The sequence below is a fragment of the Equus asinus genome, chromosome 13 (assembly GCF_041296235.1).
Source record: "Equus asinus isolate D_3611 breed Donkey chromosome 13, EquAss-T2T_v2, whole genome shotgun sequence".
NCBI classification, from domain to species: domain Eukaryota; kingdom Metazoa; phylum Chordata; class Mammalia; order Perissodactyla; family Equidae; genus Equus; species Equus asinus.
In genome coordinates this window covers 49,411,349-49,438,671 of record NC_091802.1, presented here as the reverse complement: position 1 = coordinate 49,438,671, position 27,323 = coordinate 49,411,349, and the positions used below count along the sequence as shown (strand labels likewise).

At 40.3% G+C, this 27,323-nt stretch overlaps 1 protein-coding gene across 9 annotated transcripts in view; it reads right to left on the bottom strand.

Moving 5' to 3' along the window:
• The window catches only part of CEP112 (centrosomal protein 112), a 504,767-nt gene that overhangs the window by 93,231 nt on the left and 384,213 nt on the right, over window positions 1-27,323 (bottom strand). For all 9 annotated transcript variants that reach the window (XR_011493899.1, XM_014847643.3, XM_070483475.1 and 6 more), the window contains one exon: window positions 4,013-4,102. Coding sequence is in view for 8 of the 9 variants with exons in the window: in XM_014847643.3 (XP_014703129.2) it covers window positions 4,013-4,102 (90 nt within the window). In the remaining variant the exon portion in view is untranslated. The remainder of the gene's footprint in view (window positions 1-4,012; window positions 4,103-27,323) is intronic.

Sequence of the window (27,323 nt, the reverse complement as noted above, 5' to 3'; positions counted from 1 at the left end):
TCTAGCAATAACGCCCGTCAAAAGAATGACAACACGCCTGTCAAAAGAACAAAATGTTGAGCAAAAAATTATGACTCTCCCGTGAAATGCACAGCATTGTATTTAACTTATTAGATCTCTGAGGGATTATTTTTTTCTCAGTAATGTATTTAAAATAGTCTTCTGGAAAACTGAGTGACCAACGTAATCAAAGTTATTAATACGTTCAAAACTTAAGATAGCCGGTTCAACGCAGGAGTTTTATTACACGTATATTAAAATCTACATTATATTAGGTGAAAATCTGACATTGTTTAGTGCCTTTGTGATAAATATATGCTTTGTTCAGCATTAAGAATACCAAGTAAATTTTTAGACTATTTCTTTTCTTCTCTCTCTTTTCTATAATTTATCAGATTGAATTATTTTAGCAAAGGCTAGCAAATTACTTAGTCTCATTGTGAATAAATGAAACATTGTTGCTCCCGAGAGTGACTTTCAGTTTTACATATATCTGAACCCGAGTGATACGCGGCACATACCCATTTTACACAGTGTTCAATATGATGGGAAATCACACCCTGGGAGTGCGCAGCCCAAGTACCATACGGGGAGGAGCGGTCCCACCCGGGGTCTGTGTGGCAAAGTCACTTCCTTTCCTGACGACTCAGTTTCTTTGCACAAGGGGGAAGTTTGGTCAGAGCCCTGCTCTCCCCTTCTTTGCTGCAGCTATGGGATTCTTGCTTGGATCTTATCTAGAACTAGAAATTATTAACTCCTGGTAAGGATAAAAATAATGATTTTTAACTACTTTACTATTTATGGATTACAGGAAAGATCATGTTTCTCTAAGGTTGACTTAGATAGAAAATTAGTATTTTCTAATTTTATTTGTTTTATCTTGAATCTGCATAAGGAGCAAATTAAGTCTTTGTAAGTCTGGATGAACATGCCTTCTCTGGGCGCTCTGCTGACCGATCCGCCCAGGGTGAGGAGCTCGAGGAGCGAGCCGATGGCGCTGAGGCTCTTGGTGGGCAGCAAGGATACCACCCATCGAGACCTGATGAGAAGCAGCTTTTTGCTTTTAATTAAAAACAAAACTTTTAAAATGCCTCATTCATTTTTTATTTTTATAGAATCAAAACACAGGAATTTTTTCTTAAATGAAAAACAGAAATAGTTTAAACTTTTTTTTTAAGCAAGCAAGTTAAAAAAAGCAGCCCAGGAAATTGTTCTTTGTAATTCTGCCAGTTTCAATTTTGATCCTTTATGCAGCTAGCATCAGGATAATAATATTTGGTGGAAAAGACAGAGAAGAAAGTTCCAAGAAGCTGTTTTGCACACATTTCAGTTCTTTGATTGGCTGACGTCAGGCTAGCTACTGTTATTGCAATTACTTTGACAGATGGCAAAAGAGGAAATCATATACAATAATTTCAACATTTTAAATATCCTAAGTAAGCTCAGATATAAGCAGACCCTAAAAAATATACATGATAACACTTCAAATTACCTTTGACTACTTCTATTACTGTCATAGATTGAAAGAGTGGTATAGGTCAAGTTTAGATAAAAGAAAAGTTAAATTAAATATAGATGAATACTATCTATTAAGCGCCCATTATCTGCTCTCTAGTTTTGTTGAAACAATTGGCATTTTTTTTTCTAGCTACACCCTAGGACCTTGTGGAAAGAACCCAACATTTCACAGTGGCAAAGATTATGAAATATTCAGCTTTACCCATGGGTATTTCCTGACATTTCTTTGGTAAACTGTAGCCTAATAGAAGATATCAGGAATTAGTGTAAGAAATATTCTAAAAAGCTATTGTCACTACAAAGATGAAAGCAACTTTGATGATCAAAAAGAAGTCAATAAAAAAAGACTGAAAGTGGTTCTTGAATCCTTCCCTATTGTTCATTTGGGATTTCTTAATTTCCCTACTCTCAGTATATTATGGAATTTTCCGTGTGAAGTTTTGCCATGAATTAGAGTGATGTCAACAAAGTTTTACCTTAAGTCATATTTTCTCACAAACTGGAGAAGCCCCAGTCCTCGAGGGAGCACTGTTCTCTGCTTTTAAGAAGCTTGTCTTCTTTTGGTTACAAGCCTCCTAGACATCGGATGGAGCTCAGCTGACCTTCAGTGACAACTAAATCGATGCCGATTCCACTTGAACCTCACACTGTTATGTGAGGAGGCATTTTCACTTGTGGCCACAGCTGCTCTGCCATTGTCTCCTTTGCTCTGTGTTGTTCTCTGCCCACGGAGGGTTAATGGCATTTGTGACGGTACCAGGTGTCTGGAACACTATGCTTGTTTTTCTGCCATCTTTAATGAATCTACTTCCCCTGTCACTGCTATGCAGCTTTTTTATTAACTAGAAATGTTGTAACTTAAAAATTGTCATGAAAGGAGTAAAGGTTTGGAATTCAGATAAACCTGGGTTTGAATCTACTATGGACTAGCTGCGTGATCTTAGACGAGTTACTCAACCTCTCTGGGTTTTAGTGTGCCATCTGTGGAATGGGGATGCTAATACTGGCCTTATACAGTTACTTTCAGGATAAATGAGCTAATTCATGTAACATTTCTTGTGCAGTGCCTGTCATCTCATAGGCCTTTGATAAAGTGTAGTTACTATTAATTTTTTCATATTAGGATTATCCTATTATTGACTGTATGACATAGACCCTGTACAGTACCTTACATGTACATATACTACATATGAATTTATGCATATCATATATATACATGATATATACATATATACATGACATGTATATTACATAGTAGGAAGTAATTAAAGGAAGTCAATTCAGTAATGTTAATACTCAGCATCTATTAAGTGCTTACTTCTGCCATTTTGAGCAATCCCTTACCTTGGGATTCTGTTTGTAAACAACTCCAGAGATGAAAAAAGCTCCCCTATTAGACTTACATCAGTGTTTATGCTTCCTATAAGGTGAAAATGACCTAATTTAATATTTCTGAACTGAATTTACTGTGAGCTATGAGACAATCAAACTATAAACGTCTGTCAATATCTATGGCAGGTTGTATGCACAAAGATTGGTGACACTTAGGGGATTGTTAGCCATTCTATACCCAATGGCCAAGGACAAGGCATTTATAAAAGATTTCATTAAGACTTGTGATCTCTACTGATACACTGTTGACCTTTTACTTTAAATTGTCAAAATTACCACAAAGAATAATTCATTATAACCAGAAGAATTAGATGAAAATAATCCTCTCATTTGAAAATAAAATAGGTCATTAGCTATTGTCATAGCCAGATTATTCTGCTTATATTACATTTATTTTATTAACAGAATGAAAAGAGGAGAAAACTAAAATTCAAAAGAAAATATGATTTATGTTTCTAAGTCTAAGAATGTCTATTTATTTTAATATGATGACATGGCAGAGTGTTGGCTGCACACCCGACCTCCGTCTCCCCTCCTCCTTGTCCAGGTTATACGCCCTCTCCTAATTCCGCCACCAGCAGGTGGAGCCTGATTGGCCGAGGCTAGTTTTGATACCTTCCGTCCTCTTGCCAGGGATTGGACATACCAGGCTGAGCATGTGACCTGTTTTTTCCAATGAGATGTGAAGGGAGGTATGTGGTGGGGGTGGTTCTGGGAAAGGTCTCTTTACTCTTCGGAAGGGGACCCCCGAAACAGACAGTCCCTTTCTGCCTCTGGATATTGCTAAATCTGCAAGGGACGTCTGGAACTGCTGTAGCCATCTTGGAATTGCTTTGAGGCTGAAGCCAACACAGGAGGTAGAACCACGAGAATGTCAGAGAAGCAGAGCCAAGGCCCCAAGGCTCTCTGCCCGGAGCCTGCCCTACCTACAGACTTCTGGTTTTGTGAGGTAATAAACCCTTTGTTGTTTATGCCAACTAGGGGTGGAGTATTCTGTTACTTGCAGCCAAAGCATCCCAATGGAAACAGAAAATGCATAAGCTCCTTGACCTGGAGAAAGTCAACAAACAAACCAGCCAAGCGGGGGTGGGGGAGGGGGTACCTGTTCCTGGGACTCCAGCTCCTTGTGCTGTAGTTTTTTCTCTGCACATCGCACTTGATTAGAGCGGTTTTCTAGTTCATCTTGTAAAGCCTGAAACAGTGCAAGATAAACACATAAACATTAAAAATTAGCACCCTTGGAAAAAAGTTTTACCACATGAACTGGCATTAAAAAGGCCTCAGCCCTCTAGTCTATTGCTGTTGTTCCAAAGAGTTCAGGCAAACAAAACTAACCTTTTAATGCCAGGCCCAGGGGTTTTCTACTTTAGGAATCACTGGTATGAAAATTTGCAAACTTATGAAACAGACACATTAGCAGGTATCAATTCATTTTATGAAAATTTCCTTAAATTCCCAGCATAGAACTATAAGCACACAATAAAGCATAGTTACTGGTAATTAAAATCATTCTATTGGTACACCTGGAAAGTACACTTATACTCTGAAAAGTGTTGTGACAGCTAGGAATTGTAATATTGGACCAACATGACATTTTTCAAAATTAGACCATGGTAATTTGAGTAAATTATAGTAACCTTGAAGGAATTTCTTTATTAAATCATGAGGATGGTATGGAATTTTAGGAACCTGTAAGAAGTGGACAGAGATAAACTCTTCTAGTTGCCAAGCAGCTGTTGGAAATAGAATTCAGGTTAACATGGGAAACTTGGAAACCACAAAGATTAGTAATTATCATCTCATCAATTACTATTTTATGTAAATAGGTGAATTAAAAAAGAAACAGGATCCATTCAAAAATCTGATATAATTATACATATAATACATAGAAAGTTACAGGGAGCAGAACACATGGGATAGCAACCGCAAAGATCCCAAGTAAAGTCTCAAAATAAAATTCACTTAATCAAGACTTTTGAGTTTCCACCATAAGTCAAGAACTGTGATAGGTACTCTAGATAGAGCAGTGAAAGAAAACAGACAAAAACCATTCTTATGTTCTATTGGGGGGCAGAAAATAGCAAACAATAAGTATAATACATGTCAGTGATAAGTGCAGAAGAAAAATAAAACAGAGAAGGAGAATATTCCAGAACGGGGGAGACTGCAATTTTAAACAAATGGCCCAAGAAAACCTAACTGAGCAAGGACCTGAAGGAGAAGAGAGAGCAAGTCAGGGATATCTGCAGGAAGAACCTTCTAAGCAGGGGACACTGTGTGTGCAAAGACCCTGAGGTGCATGTTTGGGGACACCGCAAAAGCCAGTGTGGAGAGTGAGCACAGGGGGAGCAACATTGTTAAGGGCATAGCAAGGGTCAAGTCTCATCAGGCTACGTGAAGCCTCAGACGGCAGTTAAGAACTTTAGATTTTATTAGGGGTGGATGGGAAGCTGGTGGAGGGTTGCGGGCAGGTGTTACTTTGGTTGCTGTGAAGAACAGACTGAAGAAGGATAAGGGCAGAAGCAGGGAGGCAGGGGAGGGAACAGAAGGTGGAGAACTGGACCAGGGTGGTAGCCGTTGGGGGCGAGGGAAGTGTAAGATTCCCGGTATATTCCAAGATGGAGATGACGGCCCTAAGGAGTGGATACAGGGCATGGAACAAAAAAAGACCCTAAGGGTTTTGGCTTGGAGCAGGGAGAAGAATGCAGTTGGGGAAGGCTAAGGGAGGGGCAGGTGCAGGGGAGAAGATCTGGAGCTCAGCCTGGGATATGTTAAGTTTGGAATGCTTGTTACACATCCAAGAGGAGATGCTGGTAGCAGCTAGGTGTAAGAGTCTGGAGTTCAGACAAAGGGCCCAAGTTAGTGTCCATTAAAAATTCTTTCAATGCAACGTCAGTCTCTTCTACATATAAATACAGAGAGTGGTTCTTAACCTTTTCTGGGGTTCTAGATCCATTTGAACATCTGATGAATGATATGTCGTCACACCCCACATGAAAAGAAAAAATGCTTATAATTTTGCCTCTGATTTTAGGAGTCCACAGATTGCCTGAAGCCACCCATGGATGGAGCCCAGGCTAAGAGCCTCTAATTTAAAAAGTAAAATGGCTGGAGAATAAGGTTAAATTCTTAGGGGCTCTTTGATATTATACTTGATTATTAATGCAAAGTTCAACCCAGTCTGAGAATAAACATGAAACTCCCTATTCTTTACTTGTTTATAATTCTGCTATTATGGTCTGTTTCCAGAATGATGAATGCAATTGTTCCTATGCTTGTTGATTAAGTGGCATTTTTTTTCCTTTTGAGAGCTACCAATAGATAGGATCTCATCAGCTTCCCTTACGGCATAATTGGGGGAGTAATGATGACCGTGTTGGGAGGACTGTTTGACCATGTTTTTCTGCTTCCACTCTTTCCTGCTCTCCAATCCATCCTCATCCTGCCGTCAGAGTGATCTTCTTAAACTTAAATCTAATTATGTCATCCCCCCCTGAAGTGCTTAAACAACACTTCAGCATCCCCGAAAAAGAGCTTAAACTTTTGGGCACGGCATTCAGGGACCTCCATAATCCAAGCTGAGCCATATGAAGCCTCAGTGTCCTGCTGATGTCGCTCTACTATCAACAACAACAGGAGCTGTCATTGACTGAATGGATTTCAATTTTAACCCTCACTGCAATCCTCTGCAGCAGGCATTATTTCATCTATGTTAGAGAGGACACAACTGAGGCTCAGTGAGGTCAAACAGCTTGCTCAGGTCCATGTGGCCAGTAGTCAGGCACTAGACTGGAATTTTAACACAATGACTTCAAATTCAATATGTTTGTGTGGCTCCATGCTACCTCGTCCTCCCTCTCTACCTACTTTCTCTTTTCTTTGCCTGGAAGCTGCCTCACCTGATGGTGTAATCTCCCTGACCTATCCCGAGAGCTAAATACAGACTCCTCTGGGCTTTCATCCATTCAGCGTCTAAGAGAATCAGTTTCCAAGTCTGCGTGAGACTCAGAGCACCTGAAGCCCAGGGCTCTCTCCTCTTCATGTCTGCAAGCCCAGTGCCAAGCCAGCTCAGTGCCTGGCACACACGACACTGAATCCATGTCTGCGGAAGGAACTAATAAACATTTGAACTATACTCCCTGAGGAAATTTACTCCAATCATCAGAGCTTCCAACCATCCTTAATAAGACACATTAAACAAAAGGTTATTTAATTTTTGTTTTTTTGTTTTCTTTGTTTGTTGTTTTGATTCTCCAAACACTGAATATACAAATATATCTTCCAAATATCTATATCAATACACATATATGTATTTATATTATATTATTGTTACTTATAATAATATGTTTTCTGGTTTCTGCCACAACTAAAAAAGACAACATTCCCTTGATTTTTTTTAGTTTTTATTTTTACTTCACAGAAAAAAATAAAGGAGATGTGCATCTCCCTTCTTCCTACCTCCTGCCTGGTCTCCCTCCTCCTGTACGCCAGTAGAACCCTGGGAGTGGCCCACTCTCAGTGCCCCCTCCCTCCCGTCCCATCCTCTCGGCGCCGTCGCACCCGCCTCCTGCCCTCACTCCTCTCCTGAGGCAGTTGTCACCATAGGCAGTTGTGCCTCCTAAATGCCAAAGCAAGAAGCCAATTTTCTTCCTCATTCCATGGCCAGCATTTGGCCCTGTCCATGCCCTGAGTGCTTTTCCCCTTAAATTTTGAGGAAATAATTCTGCAGAGTGACATCAGGGGGTTAAGTAAGGAGGCTGTTGCAAGAGTGAAGCCAGACACAACGAGGGCTTGAAAGAGGGCCGTGGGTCTGGAGGAGGGGACGGCAGTGGGAGAATCACCAAGGGGGAAAGGAGGGACTCAAAGAGACCACAAGGCTTTGACACCGAATGACCAGAGAACAGTGGACAGCATGAACTGATAAAGGGACCAGGAGCAAGCTCTCAGTAGGGGCAGTATGGTTTCTGAGAAGTTGAGTTTAGGGTGCTAGTGAGATTTCTAAAGGGACCAGTTACCCTGGGAAGGTGGGTCTGAGCAGTGGATAGGGGTCTCAGACAAAGGTACAGATGGGCACACTTCGTTGCGGTAGTGAGTAAAAAGAGAAGAGGTTCCAAAACCTGACCCTTGAGTGGTACCCACACTTCCAAGCAGGCCGAGCAGGAGGAGGCCAAGAGGCTGGTGAGAACTCAGAGGGGCAGGAGGCGACTGAGGAGAAGCTGGTGTTATGGAAATCTGGCTGCAAGAGCTTCTAGCAGGACAGGTAACAGAAGTAGATCTGATCCTTTCTCCATATGTCACATGGTGAAGAGACCATCAACTCTTCCTATTTTATCAATATTATCAAAATAGAAGAGAAATTACATTTGCTTTTCAAAAAGATACCACTTTTCAAATTTACTCATAAAGACACAAAACATGTGACCTTTCTAAGGTCAATGAAAGAAAGCAGTATGTCTAGAGATTACTTTTATTATCTATCAAAAAACCAGATTAAAAAATTGAAGAGTAACCAAATAATATTCCACATTCAAAAAAGTTAAAATGTACCAGATGAAAGGAAAATGACAGTTTATATTGGCAGCTGTTCCTGGTCTCATATTCCAAAAAATTATTAGGCCATTAGAATTCCAACCTCAGAATTCAACATAAGGACTATGTGAAAATGACCACAATTGCTCAACAAGTACAAGCGGGAAATTTCTTTTCAGTTGTGGCTTCTTTATTCAAAAACCTTCAAATCTGACATTTGACACACAAAAAAAATCAACTTTTAATTTATCCCCGAGAAAAGCTCAAGATAATTAAAGAACAGAATGTCCAACATTGGGTCAAAAATATAAAACAAAACCCAACTTGAACAGTAAAACTGTTTATTCTGCAAAATTATTCCTCATCTCTTAGCTCTGCTGTGTCAACTTGCAACATGACTGCAGACGCAGCTCTTCCTCCCAATTAAACCTGCCTTTAAATGCCGTGCCAGTCAGCTTGCTGTGCGAAGCTACACCCTGCCGACTCTCAGGGTGCTCCGTGTTGGTGGGGAACAAAGAAGGACACTTTCCAGAAGAAAAACATAAATGACATAATAAGCTTTACAAGAACAACGAAGGCATATCACACTCTTTAAAAAGGAGCAGGTTATAGGATAATTTGATTTATTTGTTTGAAATACGAAAATAATTAGAGCAAATTAAAGTGTAAAAGATTTTACATGTCAGTGGCCTTTCCAGGCTGAGGAGACGCCCTGGCAGCTATGTGTCCATTGAATGGCACCCCTCACAGGACTAGAGCTTTCAGGAGGCTTAAGAAAAAAACAAAGAGTATTATATCAATGCTATTTTCATAAAATTTATAAAGATGATTCAGACCAAGCCACTCAACTTGCAAATCCACGCACTAAGGAATTATATGTAGTCTTATTAAAAATCAAAGTTTCTCTTGCAGTTCTCAATCAATTAAACAAACATGAAACGATGGCAGATACATGTCTTTTGATAATGAACAAATGAAACAAAATTTCATTTCAATTACAAAGTCGTTAAAAAGTTATTTAACAAAGGAAAACTTCATTGGAAGGAGAAATCCTGTTATAATGATAAAAAAGATATAGTCCAAGTGTTCCCATGTACAAGGCATAGGACAGAGAGAGGCCTTCAGACTCACTGTTTAATACGACCAGAAGTCTTTCTAGAGATTTCTGACCTTGTCTTTGGCCAACCTCTCAGCCAGCTCCATGTATGGGTGTGGGCAGTGGGCGTCCACTCTGGCACATGACAGCTATGACCCTACTGCCCTGTCCCCATCAGCTGTCTGAGCACACAAACGTGTCTTCAGCTCATAATCCAGAACATCTGTACTCCAGGTTCTCAGCAGAGAACACAATCTCAAACCCCGCTTTCCCATCTTTACCAAAACCTCAGTTGCCAGAAATTTGGAAAAATCCACTTGCAAATCAAAACAAAATCAACAGTATTAAAAATCACCCTTCTCCTGAATCACTTGTTCTGGAAAAACTGTCAGCAGAGTGAACTCCAGAGGCACATTCTCTTATACGTTCTATGTTACGCAGACTATAGAATCGTGCCCTCCCACTTTTTAAGAGTTTTCAAGCCAGTTCTCACTGACTTGAAATTTAATGTGTTTTACATTATATTCTGCCTCATTCTGTGTTGCCAAGTCTCGGCAAAATGCTTGTGTCTGGCCCTTTCACAAGTCATCATGAAGTCCACGCACACATGTCTCTGGGCCTGCTGCACATTGAGGGGCAAAGGGTAAATGGATCCTTCCCTTGGTTCTGTCCTATAGAACATGTTCCACACGTTCTCTGGGAAGTGGGAACCTTGAGTACTATAGTGCTCTTCTATTTAAAGGGATTCGACTAAAGCATATGTAAGCAAAAAGATTGTGGATTCGGTTTTGCCTGTATAAATACAAAACCAGGGTCCTCAAAGTCATTGATTTTAGCTGAGGAGTTTAACAAGAGAAAAAAGCAGAGTATTTGTATTAAACATGTTGCCAAAATGAAGTTAGCCTGGCAAGCTGTTGAAAATTGGTGAAGCTGGGTGATGGGTAGATGGGGTTCTGCGTACTATTCTCCCTATTTTTGCATATGTTTGAAAGTTTCCATAATAAGTCAAAAAAACATTTTTTTAAGCTTTTCTTACTTAAAAAACATGAAGTCACCATATCCTTCCTTTCATGAGGTTTGAATTTACTATCTTACTTCAGAGAAAACAGATGATTCATTCATCATTCAATGGGTAGGAGGGGTGTGGAAGGATTTCCGTATGTCTATTTTGGACATAAAGTGAAAGAAGCTGGGAGCGGGATGTTCATATTTTGACCCAAGAAGAAGAAAACTGAAAAGGGAAGGCTTATTTATATTTTTATTGAGATATTTAGTCAAAGATGGTTACAGTGAAACTACCCGGAACCATAACTTGCATAGGGTAAAATTCCAGGTTTGTTTTTTTTTACCGGTAGTGGTCTGTTTTCCATTTAAAACCCAGAATATAATTAAAAAATTCATGTCACAAAATATCTGTTTAGATGATAAAATTTCAGTATAAACCATCTTCCACTGATTAGTTTATCTATCAAACAGAAATGACACCTGGCCTGTGGCTACAGGGAAGAGACAATAATCATAAAGGGAAAATAAGAATGACTCATTTAAACCTTAATCGCCTTTTTAGTAACGCCCACATTTCAGCAGCGTTACTGCAATCCAGTTTACAAATGGTGCCGACAATATTTCTGATGAGCAGATTTTCTTTGACATATAAATTGACAAAAGAACAGCAAATGTTTTTCTTTCTACTACTGCTAACTGAAAGTTAAGGGAAAACTAAATAAAAGCAATAAAATCTCACTATTTTTATGTCAAATTTACAGATTTTTTTTTTTTTTAAATCACATCTTAAACAACTGGGATACAGCAAGAAGACCAAGCCGCGTGTCCCCCAGCAGAGGAGATATAAATCTGGGGCTAGGGAAGATGACACAAAGGCAGAGAGTGACATTTTTACTGGGTGGTCTCACTGGCTATTTACAAAGGCCACTATAGCTCCTGTTTTATTTTACTTTTTTTAAATCGGCTAAATCTACTCACAAAAGGAACAAGTCTTCCTCAACTGAAATGCCAGTCAAGATTTCTTTTAAAGTGATTTCTTCATTCAGACCTACCCAGGATGAATAACTCGCCATAAAGAAAGTTTTATTAGTGATTCTGCAGTAACGGAGAACGGGTTCATACCATAGATCTAAAGAAAACCAGAACCACAGTTACAGCAGAGGCACTAACGCCTTCAAAACACAACAGTAGAAGTATTTTCTTTATGGCTTACGTTCAGGTTTTTAATTTTTTTCTTCACATTCCAAGTAAGCATCTTTTTTCAACCCTCATAATTCAGTCTCTTGTGATACTGGTATGAAGAAATGGAGATCTTGGGGGTTTTTAACCCAATACATATGTTACTCTTCACAGAAGGCAGAATTCCTTGCAGGTGGAAACTTCTTAGTTGTTGCAACAAACCAGGTGGACAAAATACCAAACTTTGCTATGAACTATTGCCTACTGAGTCAACATAAAAGGCACAAGTATTGTGGCCAAAATAAAAAAACAACAGTAGTGTTTTCACAAAGAATAAAAAATTTTTCGGTTTTTCTCTTTTTTTCTTTCTCTCACCAATTTTCAGTCCTTAAAAATTCCTAAATAACTTTCTTTAAAAGTCCTAAAAATGCACTTTTTAAGAAGTTACAGAGGTTCCAGGAAAAGAAATCATGTAATTCCCAAACTTTGATGATCTAAGGAAGCTGGAATCTCCTAACACACCTCATTACTGTTTCTCTCCGCACACCAAAGACCTTCCTGCTTGGCCCACATCTCCTCTTCAAGGAGCCAGTATATTTCTACTCAGGAAACTCAAAGCACATTCTCCCCACTCTGTCACTCCAGACAGCTTCACTTGTGAACAAGTTCTTATCTCGGGCGGTAGAAAGCGAGGATCAAGTTCAAGAACCACAGCTAGGGTTTTTAGGGATCATGGAGGAATTTCCTCGCTGGCCAGTGTGATAACCACTTTGACTTGAGTTAGGTCTTTGTGGAACAGAGCGTAATCTGTTAAAGCCTCAGAGACCACGCGTCTTCTGTGCGAGCCCAGGGAAGACGGCGCACCCACAAGCCACTGACTGAAATTTCGACTTCTTACACCAGCTCATCATTCCCCCAGGGGACCCCTCGAGCCTGCAGCATCACCCCCATTTCTCCACACACCGTGAATGTCTCCTCTGTTAAATGGAAGTCCAGAGTCACTTCTTCCATGAAAGATTTCAAAGTTAGAGTGCAGAAAACTCCTATTTCTCAGTAAGTCATTATGTCCCCTATATGATAACATTTTACAGCTCTTTTTACTTTGAATTTATCTGACTTTCTTTCTCATTCTAGACTATGAACCTCATAAGGGTAAGAACGTTTTTCCCCTCATATTTTAAAAGGGATATCTGAAATGCTTAGTCAAGTGCTGACACTGTGGCGATAGTATTTACTGGTAACATTAACCAATTATATAAAGATCAAGTTGCCTTTCATTTAAAACAGTTGAGGTATGTCTACTAAAATTTCTCCAGATTTCTTTTTTCTCCTCTCAAACTACATAACATTTCCTCTCACTCTGTCTCTAGATAAAAATATCTGAGTTTCACCCAGTTTGCTCCCTCAAATGTGAGATGTTTCCCTTCTTGTTTTCTCAAGATAATGCACCTATCAGTGCCCTCATTTCCATCTCTTTTCAAATTCTAAGGGTCCATCACAACTGTCACCCTCTCCCTTTCCGCTGAGCCTCTCCCAGTGTCTAAACTGGCATGCCTGACTTTCCCTCTGCCTCTCTGGAAACTAATCTTGCTTTTCACATGTTGTGTGGGAGAATGTATTTTGAATGGAAAGACACCTTGTGGTTCCTTTAACCTGATATTCTTTTATTCAGTGATGGCCACACTTCTCAAGCGCGTTACTATATTCCCATATTTCTCCCCCATCAGCTAACTCCTTCCTCATCTGTAACCCAAGTTGGTCTCCAACACCTGATGAAACTTGCTCTCTGCGAAGTCAGCAATGAGCCTTTTATCGCCAATCCAACAGCCTTTTCCACATCTTTATTCTCCTCGACCTCTCTGTTGTCTTGAGCACTGTTAAATCCTCTCCTCCCAGAAATCTTTGCCTTTGCCACCAGAAAACCCTGGCTGTCCTCCTCCCCCTTCCAGCAGGCTTTTTGCTCCTCCTCCTTCTTGTCTTCCCTTTCAGTTGTGGATATTTCCCAAACTAGATATTTCTTATCTCTCCATTCTTCTCTCTAAACACTGCCTCCTTTGGACAATTGCTTAATCAATTCCATAAATTAATAAAGGCATTGCTATAATCTAAGCACACGCCATGTGCCAGGCACTGTGCCAAAGATTACTCTCAAAAAGCACTGAATTTAGTGGCTGGCCCAGTGGCATAGTGGTTAAGTTCACATGCTCTGTTTTGGCGGCCCAGGGTTTGCAGGTTCGGATCCCAGGCACAGACCCAGCACCACTTGTCAAGCCATGCTGTGGCAGCATCCCATGTAAAATAGAGGAGGATGGACACAGATGTTAGCTCAGCAACAATGTTCCTCAAGCAAAAAGAAGAAGATTGGTAAGAGATGTTAGCTCAGGACCAACCGACCTCACAAAAAAGAAACTTTTTAAAAATCACTGAATTTAATACATATGACAAACTTATAAAGAAGTAATTATAATACCACGTAAACTGTGCTGAAGAGAAGTCTTACCAAGCATTGAGCGTGAACACAGGAGGAAAGCAACACGTACATGCCGGGAAGGGCCAGAGCGAGAAGACTTCAGCGAGGAGGTGATGTGTGGCCGGAGGAGAGAAGTGAGCTCCCCGCAGATTCAATGCAGAGGGAAAGGCATGGCCACAAGGACCAGCCGCGGTGCTGGCTGCACAGGGCACGGCGAGCCGATGACGGGCAGTGAACCAGGAAAGGCTGCTGGGCGTGGCCTTGTGGGCCAGGAGGACCACAGATATTATCCTGTGGCAATGGGGAACCATGGAAGGCCCTAAGATGACCAGACTGACCAGATTGGAAGAGCATTTAGGTGGCAACGTGGAAAGTTGGGGCAGTAAGGCCCGCAGGAGGCTATTCAAGAGTCTTGGCAGGACACGTGGGAGAATCTCTGGGACAGAACAGAGGAAAGGTGTGTTGACACCCTACCTTCTCAATGTACAGTAGGAAACCAGGCCCAGAAATATGTGCCTCTAAGCCTCATAATCACTTGTGTAAAGGCCGGGCACAAGCATTCTGGCAAGTCTTGGGAATACAGAATGAGGCAAAACACATTAAATTTCAAGTCAGTGAGAGATGGTTTGGAAACTCCAAAAAATAAAAACAATAAAAAAGCACAGTTTTACATATGTTCTGCATAACACAGAACATGCAGGAGAATCTGCCTTAGGGGTTCACTCCGTCACAGCAGGGAGACTACTAGGAGGCCACGTGGGAGATGAGCCTGGCTTGGACTAGAGATGGCAAGAAGTGATGGGCCCGCGACGGGGTGGGTTTACATGCGGAGATGGCAAAAAAGCCAGAAGGCAGAACTATGGGGCTTGGTAACAGAATGAACGTGCCAGGTATGAGAGAAGGAGGTTCAAAGAAGGACTGTGAGGCTCCCAGCATAGGTGGCTGATTGCTGTCATGAGCTAAGGCAGGGAACACAGCAGGATTAAAATACATGGAAAGGAGGAGAAAAAATAAGTTTCTGACTGACACAGATTCAACAGTAATATAATGCAAATGACTTGACCATTAGAGTATGGTGCCAAAAAAGAAACAGTGGAAGAAACAGTTTTGGGGCAGTAAGATCATGAGTTCAGTTTTAGAGCCCGAGTTTGGATGGGTATCATGACACCCAGCTTTCCCTGTCCAACAGGCAATGGAAACACCAGTTCTCATGAGGGCCTTCTTGCTGATGATCCCTAAAGCTCATCTCCACACCCAGCATGGCACGAGTCCTCTAACTGGACATCTCCAACCGTCTCTCGCATGTGTGCACATAGTTGCCTCACTGTCATCTCAAACTCGGCGAGTTCAAGACTAAACTCATGATTTCCCTCCTCAGTCAGCCTCTGCCCCGCTGTCTTGCTGATTCAATGACACAGTCATTCTTGCAGTCAGCTGGGTTTAAATCTCATGGTCATCTGTGAGTCCTCTCTCTCTTAGTTCTCACTTCTAGTTAGTTGCTCAACTTCCTTCAATTTATATCTGAAACGACTCTTATTTAGGTCTTCCTTTTTACACACCAGGTTTCCACACTTTTCCCAGTTGTGTCATCCTGCATACCACTGGAAGACAAATTTTCCTCAAAGACTCTCTCTTTATGCCATTCTCCATCTCCAGAAGCATAAGGACCTGACCATCTCTCACCCCATCGAGATGGAACTTCCTCTGCCTAGTTCCGGATCCCTCCATAATCTTTCTCATTGTACTCAACACGCTGACTCAAAGCTCACATGTTCCTATGTCTCAGGCTGGGTGACAGGGGCTTGAAGTACTCCACCTCCTCTCACAATAACCCTCGGAAGTAGAAGCCTCACTTCTCAGGAAGCAGCTAAGGCTCCTAGAGGTTTCCCAAGCTGCCCACTTGAAAGTCATGAAAAGAGGAAACGGCCCAGGTCAGCTTGGCCCCGGAGGAGGGAGCAGGGCCTTTGGTGGCCCTTGTTGCTTTCTTCATCTTATGTAGAATGTGTTCTTCTCCCTATGATAATGCTACCTACCTTCAAGTTTCCAGTGACCCCAAATCATCTGGGTTTGGTTTTAAGATATTTAATCCTCAATTTAATGAATTAAAATGCATGAGAAGCAGGAGGAAAAATAAGTTTCTGTGTCACAGATTCAACAATAAAAATAATGCCAATGGCTTGCCTATTGGAGTATGGTGTCAAAAAAGAAGGGTATTACACAGTATTATGGGTTGAATTACATCCCCCCAAAAGATATGTTGAAGTCCTAACCCTTAGAACCTCACAATGTGACCTTATTTGGAAATAGGGTTGTTGCAGATGTAATTAGTTAAGATGAGGTCATACTGAGTAGAGTGAGGCCTTAATCTAATACGACAGGTGTTTTTATAAGAAGAAGAGAAGAGACACACAGGAAGAGGTTGGCCATGTGACAATGGAGGCAAGGACTGGAGAGTGACGCATCTACAAGCCAAGAATACCAAAGAGTGCTGGGAAACACCGGAAGGGAAAGGCAGCAGGGAGGACTCTTCCCTAGAGCCTTCGGGGGAGCCCGGCCCTGCGGACACCCTGATTTCAGACTTCTGGCCTCCAGAACTAGGGGACGATAACGTTCTGTTGTTTTAAGCCACCTGGCTTTTGGTACTTGGTTATGGTAGCCCTAGGAAACTAATACACATGGCAAGAAACTTCCCTTGATTTACACATTTTCTTTCTGAAACCCTACAACACGCACACGTGCACACACGTGCATGCACACGTGTGTGCACAGGCTCACACAGGCACACATACACATTCCCTTTCATACTACCCAGTTCTAAACCTCATTTTATCCACATAGGGACCAACAGTATTCTCGTAATGAGACAGTCTGGATAACGGCCTTAGCGGGGTAGCACTCCTATCATATCTACACGTATTTCTATAATTTTGTTTCCCTGGTCATATCTGGTTATAAAGGAAGTCAGTCCAATATAACAGAGGCACATTCCTAGACAATGGAAGAGAAAATGCCCGATGGAGGTAGAGATCCTTAGGTGAGCCCGTTTCCGGCACTCCCACATTCATACAGGGGACGGAAATTCTATATGCCAGATAAAGTGTTTTTCTTTTCTTTTTTTCACCCTAGGATACTGGGCTATCTGAAGCCAATACTTATGAAGGAAGAAGTTTAAAACTTCCCATTTAAACCCCTTAGACGGAGAGGATTTACAAACATCCTGTTCAATATTCTGCCGACACATTGTCAGAAACATTTATCATGCGACCTTTTGAAGTTTTTTCCACTCCCTTTTAGTTATTAAAGCTTGGATTGCAGTTAGTTATCAACAACAAAGCATACACGTGATAGTGTTTTTATAGTCAGCCTTTCAGTTTGATTTCTCAACTACTGAGCGACATTAAATTCTCCTGATGAGAAAAATGATTAGTGACCTAGTTTCATGCTGAATGCACAACACAGTTGATTTCTGAAATCACTTCTATATGGACTAGAGATGAAGTAGGGGTCTTGGAAATTTCACTTACGTGTTTTATAATGCTCCAGATTCTAAGAGTCTTCAGCTAGAAGACTGTGCCACTTTAAGTTAGACTGTAATTCTTTCAGTGCAAATTAGGAAAGAATGACCTATATTACTGAGATTTCTCTGGCAACTTGATTACTACTATAAATTTCTTCACACTGAAAATACCTGCAGTTCACATTTTCACAAGACGAATTAAAATTCTTTTTAGATAATTCAATTGAATAATATTTTTAAGTACATACAACGTGTTAGATGTCATATAGAAAGGATAAGTTGGTAAGACATGGTCTCACCTTTCAAGGAGCTTACGCTATCATAGAAGGTATGTGATAAGGACAAAAAGCAGGGGAACACAGTAAGTATCTTAAGTGTCTAATTGAGAGAACAAAAGGAAAAGGGAAGGACACAGGAAGAAGTTCAATGACAGCACAAAGAAGCAAGCAGATAAACGCAGCATATGGGACATTCCACAGCACAGCTGACGTGGCTTCTGCAAGAAGTCACTAGCATAGAATAAAACCTAAGGAAGGGTCTGCTTTAGATTGAAAAAGACATAAGATTTATAACAACCAAATGTAAGGTTTAGATTTTGTTTGGATCCTGATTCAGACAAACCAACTGTGAAATGGCATTTTTGGGTCAATTGGGGATATCTAATTATGAAGCAGGTATTAGATGATACTAAAAGATAATTGTTAATTTTCTTGGTATGACATTGGCACTGTGGCTGTGTGAGATAATGTCCATGTATTCTGAGAGGCACTCTGGAATACAGGGAATACATGGAATAATACAGGATGTCTGGGATTTGTTTTAAAATATTTTAGAAAAGAGAGAAAACATAAAGTAAATATGCTCAAATCTTGATAATTATTGAAGCCGTGTGATGGCTACATGGGAGTTCATAGTACTATCCTCTTTATTTTTGGGTATGTTTGCAAATTTTCATAACAAAACTTAAAAAAAAAACCCCACATACAATAAACTGACATGGCAGAAAAAGCACAAGATCAGGAAAGTCTTTAGGTAGGAAGTAGCATTTGGGAAAAACTTGAATAATAGCTGCACGTTTGACAGGCAGAAGGTGGGGAAGGGGGAAGAAATGTCTGCCAAAGAAAGAGCATTTGCAAAGGTAAATAAGAGAAAAGTAGGGGTGTCCTTAGCAAACAACATGCAGTCCAAAGGAGCAGCCCCTGGACTGTGTGAAGGAGAGGCAGTCCTGCAAAGGGAGTGAGGGCAGAGCACTGGGGCTGAGATTACACTTAATTTGGTGAAAGCAGAGAGACTTTCATGCAATGCCTAAACTCAAGAAGGGACACATAATCACTTCCTAGATGTCAGTAACACATGTCCCAGGCTTAGCAGGTACAAAACTAGACATATTTTCAGTTCTCCTGCTTTCTTCCTCTCCCCTCACACCCACCCCTTTGCCTAAACCTATTGATCTTCCTATATATTCAGATCTAGATTAATGGAACCCATGTTCACTAATCATCCAAATCAGCAAAGTTGAGGACACCTCTAAATTTTCTTTACCCTTAACCTCCCATCAATCATTTACCTACCTCCTAAATGCTTCTCCTCTCCAGCCCTACTGTTACTGCTCTTGTCGATTCTCATCTGGTCAATGACCACACTCATAGATCTCTTCTTTCCAATTCACTGTTGCTATTCCTGATCATCAAGTTTTCTCTGTCCCATTGAATAACACCACCATCACCTACACAAACCATCAAATTATCCAAGGCAAAGACTCAGGAGATATCCTTGATAACTTGCTTGTATTCCACTTATTCCCACCCATAGAGTCCTGTTTTTCACCACTAAGCCCTGTGGATTCAATCTCTTAACTACATTTTGATTTGGTCCACTTCATGCCATCTCTACTAACCTTCTTGGATTGTATTGTCAGAGCCGCCTATCTGGTCTTCACTCATTCCTCATGGCTCCCCTCAGTCTATTCTTCATAGAGCAGCTAGTTATCATTTCAAAACCCATCACTGAATACCTTCTTTTGCTCACTTTCCCCTGCCACATCCAATTCATCAGTAACTTCTGTTGACTCTACCTTAAAACATGCAGAGTCCACCCATTTCTCTCTCTCTCTAGTTCTAGCACCCTAGTCCAAGCAATGGCCATCTTTCATCTAAAGATTACTCCAACAGCCTACAGTCTCCCTTCATCTCCCTCTTATACATTCTGCACACAGCAGTCAGCTCAATTCATTTGAAGTGAAAATGCCTCTAGCTTAAAATTCTCCAGTGGCTTACCATTACACTTAGAATAATGTCCAGTCCATGGCCAATTAGGCCCTATAAGACCTGGCTTTTACTCATCTCTTAGGCCTCTTCTTGTACCAGTCTCTCTTTCATCTTCTCTGGTCCAGCCACATATTGCCTTCCCTTTGTTCTTTGAACATGCTAAATTCATTACTACTTCACAGACTTGTACCAGCTCTTCCCTTCTTTTAGGAATCTTTTCTCCACAATCTTTACATGGTCAACTCCTTCTTGTAACCCCTCTCAGATTACATATCACTTCCTCAGGGAGGCCTTTCCTGACCATGCAACGTAAATTGGACACCTGATCATACTTTATGATATCCTATCTTAAGTCTTCACAGAACACTTACCATCATCTTTATTCTTTCTCTTTTATTAGAAGACTCTATGAAAGCCAGGAATGGATCCTGTTCACCACTGAATTTCAGGGATCTAGAATAGAGCTTGGCACATTAGAAGGTGCTCAACAAATACTTGCTGAATAATATCTGACCACGTCCTCCACTATTTAAAATATTCCAAACGTTTCCACATGGTCTTCAAGGCGCTGCCTGATCAGACCCCTGCCTTCCCTTCCATCTTCATCTTGTACCACCCTCGCCCATTCCTCATGCTACAGCCACACTGGCTGTCTCAGCTTGTCATATGTGCCATTTCTCTCTGACCACATGACTTTGCATATTCTCTTCTACCTCAAGCATGACTTTGCCACTTAACACTTCATTATCTCTCTCCACACATCCTTTAGATCTCAGCTTAAACATTACTCTTGTAGAGAAATCTCTCCTATCAGGTCTGCTATGATGTATTCCATAGTACCATGTGCCTCTCCTTTGTAGCCCCATCAGTCACATCTTCACATTTATTTCTGTGATCATTTTATTTGCCTAGCACTTACGTCTTCTTCTAGCTATAACTTCCACGAGGGCAAGGGCTATTCTTGTCATTGAAGGACTTTAAAGACCACTCTATTAAAAAGGTCATTTTCCTGGAAAATAAAACTTACTGATGGTGGGGGTAGGGAAAATCTGTATTATTTCTGAATTCTAATTTGAATATACAATAATGAACATAAACATTTATGCTCCTAAATACACAGCAAGAATTACATTAATGGTGAAATTATGAGTCATCTCATCTGATGATTTTGCCGCTTTTTTTAAGATGAAAGTTTCAGAAGTTTCTAACTGGATTTTTTTTTTTTTAAGACTGTGATTTCCTATGTGAGTTAAGAGAATGTAAAGGATTCAAACTCTTTTTGAATTACTGGATTAACAATTACTGTTGTCAGGAAAGTAAGCATTTCCCCCCTAATCACTAGGAGCAGTACATGATAAATATAAGGAAAAGCCCTTATAATGTTTTAACACCTTTCAAAGTAACTCTAATAAAAGACAATAATGTGTTAGGTAAATCATGACTTCATGAACTGTATAAGAACTAGCTTGAAACAAAAGACCCAGTAAACTTAATGTGGAGATGTAAATAGTCAAAAAATATTTTTAATAAAAAACCAAGGCTGGTTCTTGGCAGAGTGTAGCCAAAACATATTTGCTCAATCTTCACTTTTCACCAAAGGCTTTCCTTTACTAATGAATTATGCCTGTAACTAAAACTATAAGGCTAGCATGGCTTCTTTGAAATGAACTGCCACGAACCAAACACCTAAAACTTAAGATAAGTGTTGTTTCTCTTTAAAATTGACAAAACTCATTTTAGAGCATTACATGATTGGTAGCCTTGAAAAAGACGATTGTAAAATAATACATGCTAATTGAAGAAAAATAGAAAAGCATAAAGAGGAAAATAAAATTTCCGTAATTCTTGTACTCAGATATAACCACTAATAGCACAATGTCTTTTTCCCTAAGCATATGAAACTAGCATGTTGAACCCATATGACTCACTGAGTATAATGGTAAGAGCCCCTCTCTCTCTGTCTTCTACTGTTCTCTTAACCTCCCTTAGTGGAGGCAGCTCTTCTGTCCCTTGGTGAAAACTCAGAAAGGGGCCTTGATTTTTCAGGTCACTCTAGTCGTACAGTCACTTTGAATTGCATGCATAGTCTTAATCCACTTGGATCACTCTCAACAAATTTAAATTGTCCCTAAAAGCAACTTAATCTAAGGTAAGACGTATTTAAGGGACTGCAGAGCACCATCCTATGACGTATTATCAAGGTACATTTACTTCCTGTGTATCTGTGACCCAGGCACCTGAACCAGCTGGGTGGTCCTGGTGGGGCCCCTACACACCAACATCCCTGATGATGGCTGAGACTGGACTGGATGTCTGGGTGTCTCCTTGCCCCACCCTCCTAGTTGTTATATTTTATTCTCCTCTGAGAATATCCCTCAACATTTGTCTTCACCCTGCTTCCTGGCCTTCAGCTCTCTGTTGCAGCTCTCTTTGTACATTGCCCTTGGCCTGCTGGATGGAGTGGTCCTCTTTACTCCCTTCTGCAGAGAGTTGGCACACTGAATGGGAGTCTCACGATCACTCTGTGCTCATTTATGTATCAAAAGCCTACCGCGCTCAACGGAGCAACTCCTGAGATGCTGTAAGTAAAGGAAATCAGGGCATGAAGTTAATGGTTCTTGCCCTCACAAGGTAATTGTGGTATTTCCCCCCACAATTCATGGATAAGACATACAGAAGATGAATAGTAGGACAAAAAATAAACACCTCTTTATCCACTTCTTTTAGATCTCTGAGGAGACTGAAGTATTCTGTATTTATATGTCAGGTGGAAAGTAGCCTGGAGAAAATGATGTCTAATATTGCTTATATCTTAGGCAGGAATAGTTCCAAAGACTTTTGAAATATGGCATATTAAAAATGCTCGCAAAAATAACATAAAACAGGACAGGGTTACCCGCATCGCCATCCTCATTGTGTAGTTACTGCCCTCTTCCATGCGACTGGCAGAGCCCAGACAAACATATAATTTCTGCTGTGCCGTGGGGCTTCAAAAGGGTTTTGAGCAACAAAAAAAGCCTTCTGCTTTCTCACCAGCAAATGTAAATAGTGACCAAAATAGTACTAGAAAGAAAGCTGGGTTAGGGCTGTCTGGGCCCTGCTCTAATTTTCACTTTTGATGAGAAGATGTGAGCAAGTCTGTCCTCTGTGTAGGTGGGTGTTGTGGGTGACATTCAAAAGCAAGGACTGGATGGGGCTCAGAGCTGTGCTACCGGCAGCAGAGAACTATAATGAAGCTTGCATTCATGCCAAAAATCACCTATGCCAAGCTGAATTAGCTAATGCTGGGTCAGGAAGGAGGTGAAAACTGGGCATAAAAACTATGAAAGGCAGACTCGAGGCACAAAATAAATGGGAAACACGTTCAAAGTATTCAAAGTATAGTACACTGACAGACCAACCACACTATAATCTCCATACATCAATCATTCTCACTTTTCCTGTGTGTTTTCCTGGTTTCCGAGCTTTATAGTAAGGTAGGTAGATGATGTATGGCAATTGAGTATTCTGGTAGCTTTACGGAAATGCATAATATAAGATGTGAGCAGAGTACGGCTTTCTAGCTAGTGGTCTAGGGTGTTACCAGGTATGCAGACAATTAGAACCTGCTGATATAATTAAAATTATTACATAGCCTTCTGAAAATTGCTGTTTTTATTTTGGGGAACTACAAGTCCAAATCTGCAAAGGATACAAATTACATTAACTTTAGAAACAAAAACATAAGAAAATCTAAATATAGCCATTTAAGGAAAACCTATACTGTCTAAAGAACAATTTAGAAGTTATTTTAAGAGCAATACCAAATTGTTGTGCGACACATTGGTTCCTACAAAACACACTCAGGTGATGGCAAAACTCACAAATACAGTCCATTTCTATCCCTCAAATTCTTTAATAACTATTATTTCCTTCCATGTCAAATCAATCTACTTGCCTTCTTCTCTAGGTTCCTCTCCAAGGAGCTGAAGAACATTTAAACTTCCTTTTCTTCCTAATTTTGGCCACTCTTCATTTGTGCATACTAACTTCTTGGTCACCCTTCTAAAGGATACTGAATGTCACTTCTCTAAACCTTGAATACGCTCCTCGTCTAAATTATGCAAGCATCCTCTACTTTTTCCTCTTCAAAAAGGATTTGGTGTTTCCCAAGAGAACACGTCCCTTTGAGCTCCAAACATAGTCTCGTGTGCATGCTCTCTCTCTCTCTCTATATATATTTTTTCTCTATATATATACATATATATTCTTGGCACAACGTAAATATGTAACATTTTTAGGTAATTCTGTTTGTTACATCTAATTTACTTTGTGTTGTAATAACCCAACTGATCAAAATGTGAAAAAGTCAAGAAATCAGATATTTTACCATATTCTTTTTTTTTTGCTCTATATAATGTCAAAATTTTTACCACTGACCTGATAATTATTGACCATTTACATGAAGATGAACATTACCCAGTAGTATATACATCCGTCAGTTTATTCTTGTTTCTTTATCTACGGATTCAGAATGTGACCCAGCCCTAACCTTCTCCCTTTCCCAACTCCTACAATTATATGACCTCAGTTCTTCATTTATCAGCCATCTGTGTCCCTAGTCATCCTCCTAGTTCCTTCATTTTCTCTCCTCTGAAAATCTTGACTTTGCCTCTATTTTGACAACTAACTCCATTGCTATATCATAGGTATTTTATTATTTAGGATCGGTGCATGTCTGAAATCTTAAATTAAGCAATCAAATATTCTGGCCTGGTAAAAGGAACATCATCATCAAAGATTTATACACAAGGAAACAGTGGGTATATTTAGGCAATAAAAATAGTTCCCTCGGGCTGATGCTTAGGGCACCTGTAGGGAACAGTGGAACATGAAGGAGATAGGCTGGTTGAGCTGTTTGTTTTATGTTTCACTGGATAGTGGGGAATAATTGAAAGCTTTGGAGTAGGGGAGTGATATGATTGGTGTGTTTAGATATAGGACTGATTTATCTGCTTTGGTAAAGCATGAAGGAGTTGAACTACTGGGAGTAAGGAGATTCAGGAAGAGTCTAGGAGAGAAGTAATAAGCATAAATTGGATGGAGGTAATGGTAACAAAAGGAAAGGGTTAATTTAAGGCATAGAAACAACTGACTCTGTGTAGGAAGCAAGGAAGGGAAGAAGTCAGCTGAGGACTCAGTATGATTTAAGTCCTGAGTCGTAAGAGTGGGGAGGAAATAGGTTGAGTTCTAGAAGCCAAGAGATCATCCATATAGAGGTGTCTATTTAGTCTGGAACTTGAGGGTAAACTAGGGTCAGGAGTTCAAAGTTGTGATTCTTCTGCAGAATAATTAGAGTTGAAATTGTAGGAGTGAATGAGTTGGCTAAGGGAGAAAGAATAAAGAAAAGATCATAGAGTGTTGGTGCAGAATTTATGTTTAGGGTTCCTGAAGAGAAAAGAAGAGCCACTGGCTAGAACCACAGAAGGCATTTTAAGTGTGGTGTGGAATCTGGGGAGTCAAGGAAGGGGAGAACTTCAAGGAGGTGGTTAACAGAACTGACGTTGTTCAGGAGAGGTGGAGGAGATCCATGACTGATATCACCCTGACCATCATCATCAACACAATCACCATCACAATAACAAACCACCACTACTGCTATTTCTAACACTAAAAATAAGGAGGAGGAAGTTGATCATTTCTAAGAACGTGGCTTTATTAGTTGGTAAATATAAATGCCAAATTCACTTCTTCATTCAACCAAAATTTACGGAGTGGTTACTATTTGCCAAATACCGCACTGGGCTCCAGGTGTAAGGAAAAGAACGAGAAATGAATGCATGGTGAGAAAGCAGGGGGAACAGGCTTCGCCCCACTCTTCTAAGAATTTGGTGGTCCTAAGAGTTTGAGAGGGGATAGTAATCTAGGTCAGGGGGACTAGTCAGAGTCAAGTCAGACTTTGTTTCTAGGGGAAGAACTATTTAACCTTACAAGTCTGAAATATTATACTGTGCTAATTGTACTGTGAGACCCATCTACAATTTATAACAATGTTTCCGCTGGAAAATATGTTCAGAGTTTCCATTTGGGATGCAAATAATACATCTTTCCCTACAATACTCTTGGTAGTGTAATTGATTCAAAATTTGGGGGGTAGTGATGGAAACAAGAGAGAGGATTATGAGACCATGAGGAGAGAAACAGTTAGAGAACATGATGCCATAAAGGGGCATTTCAGGGTATAATGTGATTCCAAGGGCCTTCTTGGGAATGTGATGGCACAAGAAAGTTATAGGAAATGGAGGCCTGGGAGTCATGCTACGATCACAGGTCTGGATTCTAGAAATTATTTATTATTGCCATAATCTTTAAATAAAAAACTGTATTTTATACCTACAGAAGCCAGGAGTCTCTAAACAATGGTGCAAATAATTCAAGCCTAGAGACATTCTCAGCTAGAATAAATTCATATTTATATGTTCCATTTTATGTAATTCCTAGAAAAATGCTACTAACCTTTATGACTCGGCTCTCATTGGGAAATACAATTTCCTCAGCAAAATAAATATGTATATTTTAGGACTTCTTACTACATCACACTTAAAAGCCTTTACTATGAATTTAGAAACTTGCCTTGTCCCTGGAAACAGCCTTTGAAAGGATGTCATGTGCCTGAGGCAAGTGGCTGGATGGGCAGTATACGGCTCCCTCCGTACTCTCTTTAAACTATAATGATCCCACAGATATGAAAACAGGTTAGTCCCAGAAGAGAGTGAAGAATGCCAAAAAGACACCAGAAATAGGACAAAAATAAGGTTTTGAAACTTATTTGATGATTTTCAGAAACGCCACATTATGACCACTGTGTTTAATTTTTATCTTTTCTTTTGATTAGCAGTTTTTCCTCTCCGGCTTTTGAATCCTGGCTCTTCCTCCTGGCTCCAGGGCTTAACCTAAAGGCAGATATTTGAAGCGCACGCTCTCCTTCAGTGTCCTCCAACATAGTAGGTATGCTTTATAGATGCTATATGATAAATACAAAGCACTGCTTTGAAAACAACTTTTTTTTTCCTCTCAAATCCTTTTCCCAGACTCTCCCAGCTTTCAAGTTTTAATTTCCATGCACATCATTTCTTGGAAAACTAGCAGCTAGAGAATTTGCACCCCAGTGAAGGCATGGGTGGCTGAAGGTGAAAATGTTTCAAAGGGCCCCTGACTTCTTGGCCAGGAAGAAATAAGAGAAAGGAAAGCAGGGAAGCCGACTGCTCCGTCTTGTCCCCTGGCACTCATTCTGGTTGGCAGACCTTACAGGCAATTGTAGCAATCTCACTCTAAAAATCAAAGGGAGCAAAAAAAAAAAATCCCTTTTTT